The sequence below is a fragment of the Gracilinanus agilis genome, chromosome 2 (assembly GCF_016433145.1).
Source record: "Gracilinanus agilis isolate LMUSP501 chromosome 2, AgileGrace, whole genome shotgun sequence".
Taxonomy (NCBI): domain Eukaryota; kingdom Metazoa; phylum Chordata; class Mammalia; order Didelphimorphia; family Didelphidae; genus Gracilinanus; species Gracilinanus agilis.
In genome coordinates, this window is record NC_058131.1 from 31,847,569 (window position 1) to 31,864,659 (window position 17,091).

Sequence of the window (17,091 nt, forward strand, 5' to 3'; positions counted from 1 at the left end):
GAGAGAGAGAGAGAGAGAGAGAGAGAGAGAGAGAGAGAGAGAGAGATGGCTGGAAGACAGGTGAAATTAATATATGAAAATACCTGTTATGTTTAGATATGAGCGGATCAGATTTTGACCTGTGTTTTCATCTGTATAAAAAACTCCCCAAAGAAGAAATTCCCTCCACCATTGCAGGTTATTGCCTTCTCTCCAACTTGGACTCTTAAACAGTTGCCTAGAGTCCTGAGAGACTGACCCAGGGTCATACAGCCAGCACACTGCATGGGCAGGACTTGAATCTATGCTTTCTCAGCTCCAAGTGTTCTCTCCATTGCCTTCTTCCTCCCACATAAAAATGTTCACTTAGCATAAAGAAGGAGTAATTGTTTGCCAATGGGGCAGCCAAGTGGCGCAGTGGATAGAGTACATGTATAATATGTGTATATGTACACTTGAATTTCTCTCCTATCAAAATGCAAACTGTTCAAATATAAGAACAGCTTTATTTTTCATCTTTAATCCATGGATCTGGGTTCATTCAAGTTCCTCCTTGACACAGGTTGAATATGTGATCCTAGAAAAGTCACTGCTCTAGGCAACTCTCTATGATTTTAAATTAAAAGAAAGTGTCACCCTCCATTAGCAGAGGGAGTTTCAGAGTTCCTTCATCTCATCTAAGAGTTCTTTTTACCAAAGAAATCACACACCGATCTTTCTCTTGTTCCTGTTATGTCATTCAGCAGGAGGAGAGCTAGAAACCACCATGTCTAGGTGTGTTTCCATGTCTACTGCTTATCTGTTGAGTGACTTGGGGCACGATAGTGAACCATTTCATAGATTTACTTGTAAGATGATGTAACAACCCCACAGATAAATTGTTGACTTTATCGAGTATCACAATAAGATTCCAGTTGTTTCCACATGGAAACATGGTAGTATTAGAGTACTCTGCTAGTTAATATATATCAGTACATTATAGTGGAAATTCCATAAAATGATTTTTATTCCAGGTTATTTTATATTCAGAAGGATTTGAATCCAGCAAAATCCTTGCAAGAAAAATGACTCAAATGTATAAACTTTGCAGTGAACAGCTTTCTCAGCAAGATCACTATGACTTTGGAATGAGAGCAGTGAAATCTGTCCTGGTCATGGCTGGGTAAGAAGGTGCCAAGTGGCCCAATATGGTTAAGTGTACCCTTACACTCAAATGTTGTCATGAAATGGACTGTGTCACCCCATCCCAATGATCTTCACTGATGAACAAAAAGGATCTCAGTGTATCTGTCCAACACAGTGCCCCTGTGGATTAACCATTTTCTACTCTCTCATCTTCATGCATGGTACCCATTTGTCTTCTGAAATACATTCTTTAAAGGAAATTCAAGTACACAATAAAACTTGATCACAATGTGAGGGAATTTTAGGGCCCAAATAATAAAGAGTTAAACTAAGTCACACATAGAATATTTCTGAGCCATGGCCAGGCATCGTAACATTAGTCCTGCCACTGGACTTTGATGCCTCTGGAAAAGAGAGTGAGGCCAACAACTTTGTGTAACTCTGCCTTGCTTAAATCCAGTTCATGCATGAACCAAGGCATCACCCTATGCTCTCATTGGTCCTCTTTGAAAACGAAGGATGAACAACAATAACAACAAATGCTACATCATCACTGAAATTTGTTTAATACTTTAGAGTTTACAAAATGCATTATGTACATTTTCTTATTTCACCCTCTCAGTAATCTTATGAAATCAGTTCAACTAGATATTTAATCACTTTTTTTATAGAAGAGAAAACAGAGACTCCTAAATAGACACAGTTAGTTAGTGTCAGAAATGGGATATGAATCCACGTGTTCCTCACTCCAAGCCTATTCCTGTCCCCTAGAACAGCATTGGTAAACCTTTTCCAAGTTTGAGTGCCCAGAATGTAAATTCAAACTGTCTGTGAGCCCCCTCATTACCGGAGAGAGGGAGGGAGGAGATGCTTGCTTTGGGCATCTGGACAGAGGGGTAGGGCATGCAAAAAATGTCCTTGGCTGCTGGGAAGAGGGGGAACAGAGCAGCTCCCCAAGTGCTGACTCTGCACATTGCCACATATTCTCCAACACTGCCCTAGAACTTCAAGTCAAAACAAACTGTCAGTAATAATGACATAAATTTATACATGTATAACTCTCTATACTTGACCACACTAGCACTGAGATGCTAGGCTCCATTTAGGACATAACCCACTGTTCTTAGGAGCCATGAAAGGAGGAAAACCTCTCAACAACTTTGATACACCATTTCTGATTTTTCTACTCCTATCTTATTTATACTAGGGGCATAAGGGATCCTGTTTATTTTTACTCTTTCTGTCTCCTAAATTTAGGTCCCTCAAGAGAGAGAATCCAGACCTAAATGAAGATGTTGTGTTGATAAGAGCCTTGAGAGATTCTAATTTACCCAAATTTCTAACAGATGATGCCCTTCTCTTCAGGTAATGCTTTGAATAGTTCTTTTTTTGTAACTTAAAAAAACAGTTGTTCTCTCTGTTGACTGAGAATATAGGAAAATAGGAAAGGAGGAGCTCTTCTATTTAGTTGCTTTTCTTGAAAACAGGGTCATAAAATTCTCCTGTTTCTAGATAACTGACAGTGATGTGGTGTTTTTAAGTGTGCCAAACACTTTTATATGCATTATCTCACTTAGCCCTCACAACGCTCTTTTGAGGTATAATGGATGTTATTATACCTATTTTGCAGATAAGGATAATGAAACCCCTCATGGTTAAATGATTTTCCCAGAATAACACAACTAGTAAATGATGGGTTCAAATCATAGCTCCACTTCAAGCAATCCACCTAAACTCACTGGACCTCTATTTCTTCAGCTCTAAAATGAATGGATTGGACTAGATAGTTTATAATTTTTTCCCAGCTTTATGTTCTGATTATACAACTTTAGGTATAGCCTTTTCCTGTTATACCACACTACCTAGAAGAATTCTCTGTATTCCACAGATATGGTCCACACCTGCAATTTCACTGAGATTGAAGACTACCAAGGCCAGCTAGGTGGCATAGTGGATGGAGTGCCATGCCTGGAGTCAGGAAGACTGATCTTCCTAAATTCAAATCTGGCCTCAAACATTTACTAGTAGTGTGACCCTGGGCAAGCCACCTAATCCTGTTTGACTCAGTTTCCTCATCTGTGGAATGTACTGGAGAAGGAAATAAAAAACACTCTGGGATCTTTACCATGAAAATCCCAAATGGGGTCATGAAGAGTCAAACATGACTAAAAATTATTGAACAACAATAAAGAAATTCCCAGAATAGAAACTCTCTTCAAAGCAGAATGCACCTGTTTTACAATCTGGGGAACTAGATAGTTTCCTTGGAGTACTAAGAGGTTAGTGCTTCACCCAAGGTCACACAAACAGCATTTTTCCTAAGAGGTGACACTTGAACATAAGCCTTCCAAACTCTGAGACCCATTCTATCCAACATCACCATCAAAAGATTCTCTTCTTTAATCTATTCACTCTCCCTCTTACTGAGCACATCAGCTTTCATAGACTCAATTATCATCTGTTTGCCAATGATTTTCCCATCTAGCTATCTAACCAAGCATCTCTGGCAAGTTTGAGTCCTGCACCACTGCCTCACTCTTGGACATCTCCAACTGGATGATTCATAAGCACAAGCTCAACTTTTCCAAAGCATGGCTCATTAAATTCACTGCCCACATCAAAACCTTTACCAAAACATACTCATTTTTAGCAAGAGTGCCAACCAGTCTTGTAGAGTCATCCAAGCCATCCCCATTCTCCATTTTCAGTCAATTTCCAAGTGTAATCTCACACATCTGACTGCTTCTCTCCATTCAAATCCCCACCAGTCCCATTGAGATGCCCATCACTTCACACTGGACCCATTGCAACCCAATTGGGCTCCTAGCTCCCATTTTCCCCTCTACATTTTATTGTTCATTTGTTTCAACCATGTTCAACTCTTCATGACCCCAATTGGGATTTTCTTGACAAAGATACTGGAGCAGTTTGCCATGTCCTTCTCCAGCTCATTTTACAGATGAGAAAATTGAGACGAAGAAGATGAAGCGACTTGCCCAGAGTAGCGCAGCTAGTATATGTCTGAGGCCAAATTTGAACTCAGGAAAATGAATTTTCCAAACTCTAGGCCAAATTCTCTATGCATTGTGGCACCACCTAGCTGTCCTTTATGTGCAACTACCAACATGACCTTCCACTTGCCATCACATGAATTGTTCTTGGCTCCCTATTAGCTCTAAGATAAAATAGAGATTCCTCAGCTTGATGTTCCTTCACAGTTGGGGTCTAGCTCACTTTTCCAGGCTTATTGCATATTGCTCTCCTTCAGGAATACTACATTTCAGCCAAAATAACCTACTGGGTGTTCCTCAGATTGGGCATGCCCCATCTCCTGCCTTTTACCTTTTCATGAGCTGTTCCCATGTTTATGGCACAAACCTTTTCCCCACCATCTATAAGAATCAATCAACAAGTCTGTATTATACACCCATAATGTGGCAGGTACTGTGCTAGACTTTAGAGTGACAGGGAATCCAGGGGTGGACCTTGGGTCAGGTAGGTCTAAATTCAAATCTATTTTCAGATAGCTACTAGCTCTAAGACCCCAGGCAAGACCCTCTGTCTGCCTCAGTCTCCTCATCTGAATAATGATTCCAAGGTTGTTGTGAGGATAAAATTTGTAAAGTACTTTGAAAACCTTGGGGCAACTGGTGGCACAGTGGACAGAGCAGTGGCTTTGGAATCAAGAAGACTCCTCTTCCAATCTAGCTGTGTGACCCTGAGCAAGACACTTAACCCCATTTGCCTCAGTTTCCTCATCTGTAAAATGAGCTGGAGAAGAAAATGGCAAACCACTCCAATAATTTGCCAAAAAAAACTCTAAATGGATCATGAAGAGTCAGACACAACTGAAATGACTAAACACCAAACAAAAACCTCAAAGTGCTACTTAAACACTAGTAGTAGTAGTAGTAGTAATAGTAGTAGGTAATAGGTAGTAGGTAGTAGTAGGTAATAGGTAGTAGTAGTAGTCATTAGTAGTAATAGTAGTAGTAGTAGTAGAGGTGGTGGTGGTTATAGTAATGTTATTAATATGTTTTTTAAGAATGAAACAATTCCTACTCACAGGGAACCTTTATTCCAGTAGAAGAACCAAGTGTAAAGTGCTTACATACAGATATATGTAAAGTGGCTCAATACAAGATACTTTAATAAGGAGGGCACTAGCTTCTGGGGAGTCTGAGTAAAGGCTCATGCAGAAAAGATAGTCCATGAGCATCAGTTTAAATGAAGAGGGCCACTATGAGGTAGAGATAAGGGGGGAGTTTATTTCATGCATAGGTATGGAGATGGAAATTGTGTGCAAAGAGTCCATTTTTCCCAAGACACAAAGTGCACTAGCTGTGTTATGAGGAAGAGTATAGATGACAGCTTGAAGAAATCTTGGACTTCATGGACATTCCATAATGGAATGAAGCCAGAGTTTGAAGAGAGAGTGTGGTTTGGCCAAGCTGAAGGAAGGAGGTTTTGGCAGTGTGGTCCAGCTTTGCCAAGTATCCAAGGAACTGACAGAGTGGAATATCACTGAGAAGAAGATACTTCAATCAACTATCATGGCCTTGGTAGAGAAAGTCTTGGATATCTGTTGGTGGACAGCAGATTTATCTACCTTACTCCCTAGAGCTTTTTGAGGATTAACTGGCTGTGGAAAAAACTTGAACCTGGTTTCCTGTGACATCTTGGAGCACCAGGGACAAGTGTAGTGAGAACCCCACCTCTCCAGCCCTCTCTTATTCTAGTAAGAGATTTAGTTTAGTTTAGACCTTAGTTTAGTTAAGTCATTTGGGTTAAAATAGTGTAGATCCTGACCCAACTCCCAGTTCCTGAGTTTGTCCTTAGATAACTAGGTTAGGGTGACCTCTCTCTACTGCCCTTACCCTTTAAAGTCATTATTAAAAAATGGTTTTTGTTCATGTTGTATCGTTCTCTGTACAAGTAAGATATCCCTGACTGATTTAGTCTAAGTGGCAGTTGGATCCCAACTGCCACTCACCCACATTGTCACAGCCCCTTTTGTATTTGTTTAAGATATATCTTTACCCTTCATTCTTCCTTCATCCCTTTCCCCCCAAAAGAACCCCTATGTGTGTATTTGTGTTTATTTACCCACTTCAGCTGGAAAGACAAGACTAACAGATGAAACAATACTAAATAGGATAATGTAGTCTTAAGTGCCTTATTACATATATTTACACATACATAGCAGTTGTATGATTTAGAAGTAAAGGCAAAAAAGAGGTCAATGAGAAAAAATATAACTTTGAACCATTTAAATGTTCCAAATATAAAAATATAATAGAAAAAATAAGTAACAAAAATAAATATTCCAGTATCCAAATGGGTAACTGTGTTTTCCAATTGACTCCAATTTTGTTTCTTTGTTCTGCTTCCTAGTGGAATCATTTCTGATCTCTTCCCCGGAGTCCTCATTCCAGAACACGATTATGGCATTCTGCAGTCAACAATTATAGATGTCATGATTGGACAAAATCTTCAACCCGAGGCCTGCATGGTTCACAAAGTTATACAGTTCTATGAAACCATGCTCGTAAGACATGGTGTCATGCTTGTTGGGCCAACAGGAGGTGGAAAAACCACAGTTTACAAAATTCTTGCTGAAGCCTTAGGGGTGCTGCATGGGATGGAACTCCCAAATCCTTTTTATCAGCCAGTTAAGACGTACATTTTGAATCCAAAGTCCATTACAATGGGCGAACTGTATGGAGAAGTGAACAATTTAACCTTGGAGTGGAAAGATGGCTTGATGGCACTAAGTGTCAGAGCAGCAGTGAATGATACTTCAGAAGATCACAAATGGATTGTCAGTGATGGGCCAGTGGATGCCCTTTGGATTGAAAATATGAACACTGTTTTGGATGATAATAAGATGCTTTGCTTGGCTAACAGTGAAAGAATTAAACTTACCCCTCAGATCCATATGATGTTTGAGGTAAAGTATGCTTATTTCACTAATTTGGTCTGATGTTATTAGTGAGTTTAGGAATAAAGTGATGTGTTTCTACTGATCCATCCACTTTCTTCTAATCTTATAACAGTTCATCTCTTCTCTGTTTGGTATTTAAAGCTCTTTATAACTTGGCCTCATCTTCCCTTTTCTTTCTGATGTTTGACTCTCCATTTGCTCTATAATCCAGCAATGATGACCTACTTAAAGTTCTCTGAACTTGACCCTCCATTTCCTATCTCCATATCTTTGCAGTGGCTACTCCATTTGCTTGAGCACTCTGTTTCTCACCTCAGCTTCCTGGTTTCCCTGACTTCCTTCAGAACTCATCTCTAATGCCACCCTTTGAAAAAGACCCTTCCGGGGGCAGCTGGGTAGCTCAGTGGATTGAGAGCTAGGCCTAGAGACGGGAGGTCCTAGGTTCAAATCCGGCCTCAGACACTTCCCAGCTGTGTGACCCTGGGCAAGTCACTTGACCCCCATTGCCTACCCTTACCACTCTTCCACCTATAAGTCAATACACAGAAGTTAAGGGTTTAAAAAAAAAAAAGACCCTTCCTAGTGCCCCTATCACTATTGCCTTCCCTTTAAGATGTCCTTCCGTTTACACTGCCCATATCATCACACTTGTACATAGTTATTTGAATACTGTCTCATCCATCAGCCTGTGAGTTCCTTAAGGGAGGGGATATTTTTGTTTCTCTTTATATCACTAGCACTAAATACAGTGCTAAAGACTCAGAATTGATCAATTCTTGTTGACTGACTGGCTGAATATTAGCGATGACAGGGAGAGTCTTGGCCTCCTCTTGGAAGTTGAATCCAAGTCAGATTATGGTCCAAGGTAAGAACCAGGATCAGTTGTTACAGATGGGCATCAGATAATTGAAGACCAGCATCTGGGGTGCAGCTGTTGCAGCCAGCAGCCAAGAAGGTCAAGGATACAGATAATATATCAGGTTTCTGAGCCCAGATCAGGAACACAAGAGCTCGCAGTCAAAAGGAGTAGAGAAAGCAGAAGCAGACCACCAGGGGAGGGAAGAACTCTTGAAGGATCTGCCTTTGAAGAAGCAGCATTATCATCCATTTGGCTGCTGCACCCTAAGGATCATGGAAACTTTCCTTCTGACTTGCAGCTAAAACCTTCCCTATGTGTGGTTTCCCCCATCATAGTAGGAGCTCCTTGAGAGCAGAGATGGTCTTATGTTTCTCTTTTCCTCCCTACTGCTTAGTACAGATAGTTAGATCTCAATAAATGCCTTATTTTTCCATTCATTCATATAAATACGAGGCCAAATAGACTTGGTAACATTTCTCCCTCCCCCTAATCCTAGCTTGATCCACTTAGCAAGGAAAACTAACATTTAAACCAGTCTCAAAGTGGCATGGGCTTCCTCAGGCTGCCTAGCTCTGCCCTCTTAGGGTCCAGTTAGTCCTGAGTCACAGAATCTCAGGACAGGAGGATAGTTTACAAGCCATCTAGAAACTTCTCTAAAGACAAATCCAAGTTGTGATCATCCAGATTTTTTGTGAAGATTCCCAGAAGAGGAAGATTCACATCCAGTTCCTTTAGTTGACCCTCCTGTGGCATAGACTCGAGGCCCTTCACCATGCTGGCAGCATGCCTTCCTCTAGACACTCTCTAATCCATCCATAGAGTGTTTATGCTGTTGATTAGTAGTACATCCTCACATGGTGGCCCCAAAGCATCACTTCCCATCTCAGAACAGAACTAATCCACCTGTTGGAGAGGTAATATTGCCTGGTGGATGGGGTGGTGGCTTAGGAGGTATACCACTGCTTTTCAGTCGTATCTGAGTTATGACCCCATTGAGGATTTTCTTAGCAAAGATACTGGAGTGGTTTGCCATTTCCTTCTCCAGCTCGTTTCACAGATAAGGAAACAGTCAAATAGGATTTAGGTGATTTGCCCAAGGTCACACAGCTAGGAAGTGTCTGAGGTCATATTTCAACAGGAAAATGAGTCTTTCTGATTCCAGGCATGGAGCTTTGTGTACTATGGCACCACCCAGCTGCCCATTAGGAGGTATAGCTTCCCCTTAGTCTAAATTCTGGCTCCATCAACTCTCTGGGGGACCTTAGGTAAATCACATCAGCTTTAAGTGGCTCATCTATAAAATGAATATGTTAAACCAAATGGCCTCTGAGGTCCCTTCTAGCTCTTGAACTGATCCTATGATCCTACCAGGGAACTGGCTCTGGAGTGTGCCAGCAAGTATCCCAACTGGCCAAGAAAGGAACAAGACCTTCTCTGTGCCTCCTCAATTTTTCTTCTCAAATTTATGTAAAACATTTGGGGCTTGGAGTCCCATGATAAAAGGGATAGTTAGACTAGAATATTCCAGAAGAGCATGTTATCGATGGCCTTCCAGCAAGAACAGCTCTAGAATAATATGTTTGGTTTGAGATATTTCCCCAAATCTCCAGGGGTTGAGCTAAGTCATGCAATTCCTGTGCAATTGTTCATTTTCTCTCTCTGTTCTTGCCATGGCTCATTTTTACTTCTATTCTTCCTCATCTTGCCCTCCAAGTTCACACCCTGGATTAATTGAAGATCTATTGTGGCCTTTATCCTGTTCCTAAACCCAACCCTGTTCCTCTCTCTCATATAGTATTATGTCTGTAGTACATAAAATATAGCAGACAAAGAGGCAGCAAGAGGTGATTTAGGCCAATTGGACCTCCATGAAATCTAGGCAAGGTGGGACTTTTCCTTATTCTTCCTATATCCTTTTTAATATATATTAAGTATTTATTTTCCCTATTCTTTACTTTAGATTTCCTTTTCCACCCTGTGGCTCACCAATTTTCCTTTCTCTGCTCTCTCCTAAGTTGATATCAGCTCATCCTTCATCAGTAAAACCAGACTAGGTCTGGTCTGGGATGCCTCTTAGCTGTGGGACCCTGGGCAAGTCACTTAAACCCCATTGTCTAGCCTTTACTGCTCTTCTGCCTTGGAACTGATACTTCATAATAATTCTAGACAGAAGATAATAGTTTTAAAAAAACAGGCAAAAAAGATCCAGAAAAATATCATAAATAGCTATTTCCAGGATTTGCTTTTTTCTATCTCAGGTACAAGATCTAAGAGTTGCCTCTCCAGCAACAGTCAGTCGCTGTGGGATGGTGTTCGTGGACCCTGACGAGCTAAAATGGCTACCGTATGTCCTGACGTGGAAACAGAGTTTTTCGGAGAAAGTAAGTTTCTGATAAGGATATTTAGAACTAGTTATTGCCAAGCCTTAAGTCTTGTTGAGAATCCTATTCATTTAAAAATATGTAAAAAGAATCTTCTCCTCCTGTGTAAATTTTTGGAAGGCTTCTCCAGTGGTCCACACTCCTGCTTTCCAATTTCATAGGAAAGTTATGCAGCAAAACCACGACAAAATATAGTGAAATGAGGTTGCTTCTTTTGTGTATGGAATCAGCAGAGCCGGTCATTATTATTCCCACACAAAATAACTACCAAGGGGTTAAGCAAGGGGGAAAATTGTGTGTGTGTGTGTGTGTGTGTGTGTGTGTGTGTGTGTGTGTGTGTGTGTTTCCACCAACCCAATAAATCATCTTGGACACCTTCAAACTATAGATGTTCCCATTTTATCCCTTTGAATTGTTTTCACAAATTATTCCAACAAGGTCATGTTGCTATGGAACTGACTCAATATTTCTAACAGAGATAAGAATGGATGTGTGGGGACCAGGGTAGTTAGTTTACATATTACTTTTGGTAAAGCATTTAATCAGCCTGGTAAAAAAGAAGCATAAGCTGATAGTAATATCAAAACATCAGCCATGTTTTCTCAAACTATGACTTTTATTCAATCCCTTCATCCATCCACCATTTGAATTAGCATCCTGGTTGGCATCTGTATCCCAGCTCCTCTCCCCATGTAGAATTTTAGTCCTACCGGCTCCTCCTCAATATGAAAAGAACATTTAATACCTAAGGGTCAGGCTCTGTTGTTGTTTCAAAGAGGGCCAGTGACATCATGGGGTGACATCACAGCAGACGGGCTAAAAAACAAGTCAAGGGTAACTGTTAGCCTTAAATACCTTTGGATGTTAGAGGGAGGGGGTGTCTACCATGAGCATGGAAAGACTTCCCCCATTGGAAGGAGTGGATGAGAACAATTTACGCCAATGGCCACGAAGAAGGCAGCTGAAGCAGGCTGTGGAGAGCCAAGAGTTTGGTTAGACATGGAAGATGCCAAAGGCATCCATTGCATCCCAAGCCATCTCCTATCATCTTGGCTTTTGTCTTGCCCCTGGACTGATATCTCTGAAGAGAGAGTGAGGCTGACGACTTTGTGAAACTTTGCCTCACTTCCATCCAATTCACGCACACATTAAGATATCATCCTCAGGATGTCGTTGATCCTCTTCCAACTGAAGGAGGAACAACAACTTGTTTCATTATGCTAGATGGAACCCTGCAGGGTTAATGATGGAACCCAGGCACAAGAGAGATGGTCATTTTCTTGGTGGCAGCTTCCTCCCTGCTTTGTCTCTCTCAGTTTATCTTTCATTTTCAGAAGTCTGCATGTGGAAATGTAACCTCACCATTACCTCATGCTTCCCAGTCAATCTGCTTTAAGTATAAAAGGGAAGAGTCAGTCACAATGAACTGGAATCATATATTTATAGCTTTAAGGCAATGCATTCCAACTCCTCCTGTTTTACAGATGAGGAAACTGAGCCCTAGGGGAAATGACTTGTCTAAGATCGTACCAGGAGCAAGCATCAAAGGCAGAATCTAACTGGCTCCAGAGCCAGTGTTCTTTCCACCAGGCCTTGTTGGGCCAATTTGTAGTAATTATAACTAAATATTTTTGCAGCAGCTAGGTGGCCCAGTGGATAGAATGTAGAACCAGAATTCAGAATTGGGAAGAACTGAGTGAAAATCCAACCTAAAACACTATCTGTGTGACCCTGGGGTAAGTCAATTTACCCTACTGGCCTCAGTTTCCTTATCTATAAAATGAATTGGAAAAGGAAATGGCAGACCACTCGAGTAACTTTGACAAGAAAACAACAAATGGGATCATGAAGTCAGACACAACTGAACAACTTGACATTTACGTAGCATTTAGTATATGTAAGTTATTGTGCTAAGTGCTCGACAATTATTATCTTTTTTAATCTTCACAATAACCTGGGAAAGTAGATGCTACTATTGTCCCCAGAAACTGAGGCTGACAGAGGAACAGTGACTTGTCCAGGGTCACAAAGCTAGTAAATGTCTAAGGCTGGATTTGAACTTAGGTCGTCCTGATTCCAGACTCAGAGCTCTATATCCACTGTACCACCTAGCAGTTCATGTATGAAATGCATTATGATAGATGTCTTTTAACACCATTAAATTCTTTTCATTTCTCATTTTAGCTGAATGAAGAAACATGGGAATATTTATTAAATCTCTTCAACCGTTATGTTGAGCAGGGCTTAAAGTTTGTCATTAAAAAGTGCTCTCAAGCGATCCCTCAAGTGGATATCAGCAAAGTGACCACCCTGTGTTGTTTATTGGAGTCCCTCTTATTTGCGAAAGATGGACCTGACTTAGCTATGGTATGAACGTTTGCTTTAATGTCAGCAAAGTTGACAGCATTGTCATAGGACAGAAAAAAAAATGTGTATTGTCCAGGAAAACATCGTATTTTTTCACGCACAATTGTAAATTAGCTCCAAGATGACAACTTAGTTTTTAATGTGCTTCCAGGGGAAACACAGTGATTTTTAACATGATAAGGATCAATGCCAATTCTGAAAATGCTACAGTTTTCTAAATATTTTTACAGTGATCAAGTACTTCTCACATAGATGGCCCCGTAGACATTCCTCTCATGTCTCTGGATCTCAGATTTATCCTCTGTAAATGGAGGAGTTATACTGGGTGACATCTAACATCCCCCTGACTGTAAAATTCTGTGATCTCTGCTGGTCTTCATCTTTGATCTTTGTAAGGAGATATCCTACCCCTATGTGAACTATTATTACTCCTGGGTTAGTCTTCTTCTGTTCAGCCTATAGAAAATTTCCAAGGATGGATCTAGTCCAAGGGTGGACCACATTGCTATTGCTTGTGACATTAGAAGTGAGCCCCCTCAAATTCCAAAGTCTTTAAACCAATGACAATATCATACAAAGTCGTCACTTTATCAGGAAAAAACAAAAACAATCTCTGAGTAAAAGTCAAATATGCAAAAATAAGTATGGAAAAATCTTAGACAATAATCAGTCAGTGAGTAAACATCAATTAGGCACGTACTACGTGCCAGACACTGTGCTGAGGATAGAAAGAAAGGCAAAAGATAGCCCCTGCCCTCAAAGAGCTTACAATCTAGCAGGAGAGATAACATGCAAGTAACAATGTACAAACAAGCCATATACAAGATAAATTGGAACTAATTAATTTTTTAATTCCAAATTTAACACACACACACACACACACACACACACAAAACATCATTTCCAAAGAGAATGTAGAATATAAAAAATGCAATCTCTAAGTCAAGAGAAACTCCTGGAGGGAAGAGAGAGAAGACCAGTGGGATGGGGCTTACATAGTATTTAGAGAGTTTAGAGAGAAGTTAAAAGAAGGAGCTCGTATGGAAAGATTTAGATAAAAAGGGAATTATGTTTTAGATATCATAGCTAAAAAAATAGAGGAGGAAGTTTCACAAAGTTTATGATCCCACCACCTATTCCCCATGCCTTCTCTCTGAGATTACCTTTAGGGGACAAGTTTCCCCAGAGCATGGCAAAAGGGAGAAGAGGGGGAAGAATGAGGAGAGGAGATGGGAATGATGTAGGTTCATCTGCCCCAGGGCTGGGAACAGGAAAGGGCTTCATAATCCTTAAAGCAAAGAATAAAAATGAATTGTCACCATGAGTCACATCCAATCTGAGCTCACCCTTGGTAGATTCTCCAGAAACTATTAGTGACAACTGTAGCTTTTTAGAAGGTTTAGCAAAGGACCAAACTCAGCACAGCCATCTAAAGGGGAGGTGCTCGATAAATCTCTCTCAGTTGATGGACAGGCTGAAGAAGTATTAGGTAGTGGATGTTTGTAGGACCAAACAAAGAATTCTCCTTTGAGGGGGGAAATATTCAGCCCTTGAGCATTTGAAAATGTGGCTCATTTCTATTTTAGCCTCTGATGTTCCACTCTGTGAAATGGGCAAGATGTTTGAATAGAATCCCTAATCTATTTATTTCTTTAAAATTGATGATGAGAGGAGGCAATGTGGTATGGTGGAAAGATTGCTGAACTTGTAGCCACAGGACCTGAATTGAATGTTGGTCTGCCACTACTTAGCTGTGTGATCTTGGGTAAATCACTTAATGTCTCTGGGTCCATAGAACCTAATAGACAAAGGAAAAATACACAGGGGACAGATATAGGATTTTCAATATACTATCCTAGGTGGCTTATCACTCTTCAATTATTTCTCCCCCTGTCCCTGGTAAACATCCTGAAAAAAGTTATGTCCAATTTATCTATGATTCTTTCTGGCTTAATGCAGGAGTAATAGCATTTAGGTCTGAGTATGTGCTTTACAAATATCTCATTTGATGCTTTCAATAATCCTGAAAAGTGGTACTGTTGCTATCCCCATTTCGAAGTTGAAAAAACTGAGGCAGGAAGCTGTTAAGCGACTTGCTCACAGTCACACAGCTAAGTAAGCATTTGAGACCAGTTTTCAACACAGGTCTTCCTAACTCCAGGCCACTAGCTATAAAGACTGTGCTTCCTAAGTGCTTCTATCATTTGAAAGTACAGATCTCCCAGGGAAAAGTGGGGAGAGGGTGGAAAAAGGGGTTTCATCACTGCTGACTGCTTTTCAAAGGTTACCAATAAATTGTCTTACATGTTTCTATTTTTGTCTTTTAGGAACAAGGAAAATTGAACAGTATAATATGTCAGACTTTTACATTTTGCTATTTGTGGGCTGTGGGTGGAAATCTGACTGAAAACCATTGGGATGCATTTGACACATTTATCAGACTGCAGTTTGAGGATGCTCCAGAGGCCAAGGTAAGGGAAACTCTGAAGTCCATAAAAACTTGGTGCTTTGCCATCACCAACATGAAATTTCAAGAAAAAATCTTAAGGACAAAATTGCAGGAGAATCCTGACTCTGTTTGGTAAACTGAAGGGAGATCATGCTCTAAGAACTTCCATGGGTACTCGAGTTCCTGAATCTTCAATGGCATTTGGATCAAATTCCCTCCTTGCTATAGGACAGATAGACAGCCAAAGGCAAAGAGACCCAAAGTGAAAGAGATAGAGAGAGGGACAAAGAACCAGAGAACTGGAGAGAGAGACACAGAAAGATATGGAGAGAAAAAATAGATGTGTTATATATGAAAATTAAGGTAAACTGAGAGGCAGTAATCTGCAATATCAACTTTTTGGGTTGGCCAGTAATAAGCAATAAACTGGGTTGATGGCCTCTCTCAATGATAAAAGATCCTGAGAAAGGACTAGCTGCCTTAATATGGTTTGGGGGAGCACAGAGTTGGGGATTTGGGGAAGACAATGCAATTGCTTACAGGGTAGACTGCATCATGGGGGTTGGAAGAAAGTAGGCTAGCACCCACAGGGGGCTAATAACCACCCCTTTCTGACAACTAAGGAATGTTCCTTGTTTTGTGGGACCCATCCACATCTTGTCATCTTTGCTGGGGAATCAAAACTTTTGCTGTCTTCTTGGAAGAAATTTAAAACTCCCCTAATTACACAAAGACAGTCAAAGATAAACAATATATCTTATAGAAATATACCAAGGCCTTCAAAGATAGATAAGGTATGAGGGATAACAAGTTTTCTTTTCATTTTAATTTTAAACTAACTCAAATGGAAAACAATTCCTAAGCTTGAGTAAGGGAGCTTGAGCCATCATATAAAATGGGGCGGTGATATAGTGTAGGATTAATTTCAGAAGAGCATCAATTATAAAATGATACAGAATCAATTTAATTTCTTCAAAGGATACCTTAGGTGTGGGTCTACTATTAAATTACTTAGTCATTCACTCCTTGCCTTTCCCTCATCTTCTCTGTCTTCTCTTCTGGTCCAGGCTCTGTGTAGTTACAAAGCCAGAGGACTGATCAGTGGTTGACCATCCCTATTGATACAAACATTAATTTCAGAGAAAGAAAGAGTTGAAAGCAAATAATTAGTTTTGACAGCCTTTGTTTTCTACGTAAAATGCATGATAAAACTGCTTTAGTTTATTTATATTTTAGTTTATTTTATTATTTAAAAATAACTGTATTAACATATTATGTTTCCACCCCTTAGTCCACCCCTTCCCATTCCCATTCTCCTCCCAGAAGCATACCTTATAATAAGGAATTTTAAAAAGGAAAAAACAAAACAGTTCAGACCAATTAATCAACATGTCAAAAAAGACTGATAGTCTCTCGCCACTTTAGGGACAAGCTTCAACATTAGTTTTCCAGCATTCATTTTCAATTGTTTCATTAGAGGTATGATGGTTGTACTTTCACTTTACTTTGTTTTGTCAAGTGTGTGTTGTTTTCTTTGTTCTGTCCCCTTCGCTTTGTATCAGTTCGTATGTCTTCTCATACTTCTCAGAATTTATCATTCCTTACATATAACACAGTAATAATCCACTACATTCATGTACCACAATTTGTTTAAGCCATTTCCCTATTGGTGAGCATCTACTTTGTTTGTAGTTCTTTGATCTAGATCCCAATCAAATGAAATATTATTTGTAAAATGCTTAGCACAGTGATAAGTACACCATAGACATTATACAAATGCTTGTTCCCTTCTCCTTTCTCTTTGCTCCTCTGAAAACTACTGACATAAATATTTTGGTAGGTCTTTCTTTTTATCATGGACCTCCTTTGGGTATAAGCCTAGAAGGAAAATCCCTGGGTTTGAGGTTACAGATATCTTGACAATCTCTTTGCAAAATTCCATATTGTTTTCCAAAATGGTTGGACCAACAGACAGCTCCATCAGCAA

General features: G+C 40.1%; 1 protein-coding gene across 1 annotated transcript in view; it reads left to right on the top strand.

Moving 5' to 3' along the window:
* The window catches only part of DNAH6 (dynein axonemal heavy chain 6), a 219,116-nt gene that overhangs the window by 91,445 nt on the left and 110,580 nt on the right, over positions 1–17,091 (top strand). The window contains exons 29-34 of the mRNA XM_044659302.1: positions 993–1,141; positions 2,362–2,469; positions 6,499–7,054; positions 10,166–10,288; positions 12,473–12,655; positions 14,983–15,126. Of these exons, the coding sequence (XP_044515237.1) occupies positions 993–1,141; positions 2,362–2,469; positions 6,499–7,054; positions 10,166–10,288; positions 12,473–12,655; positions 14,983–15,126 (1,263 nt within the window). The remainder of the gene's footprint in view (positions 1–992; positions 1,142–2,361; positions 2,470–6,498; positions 7,055–10,165; positions 10,289–12,472; positions 12,656–14,982; positions 15,127–17,091) is intronic.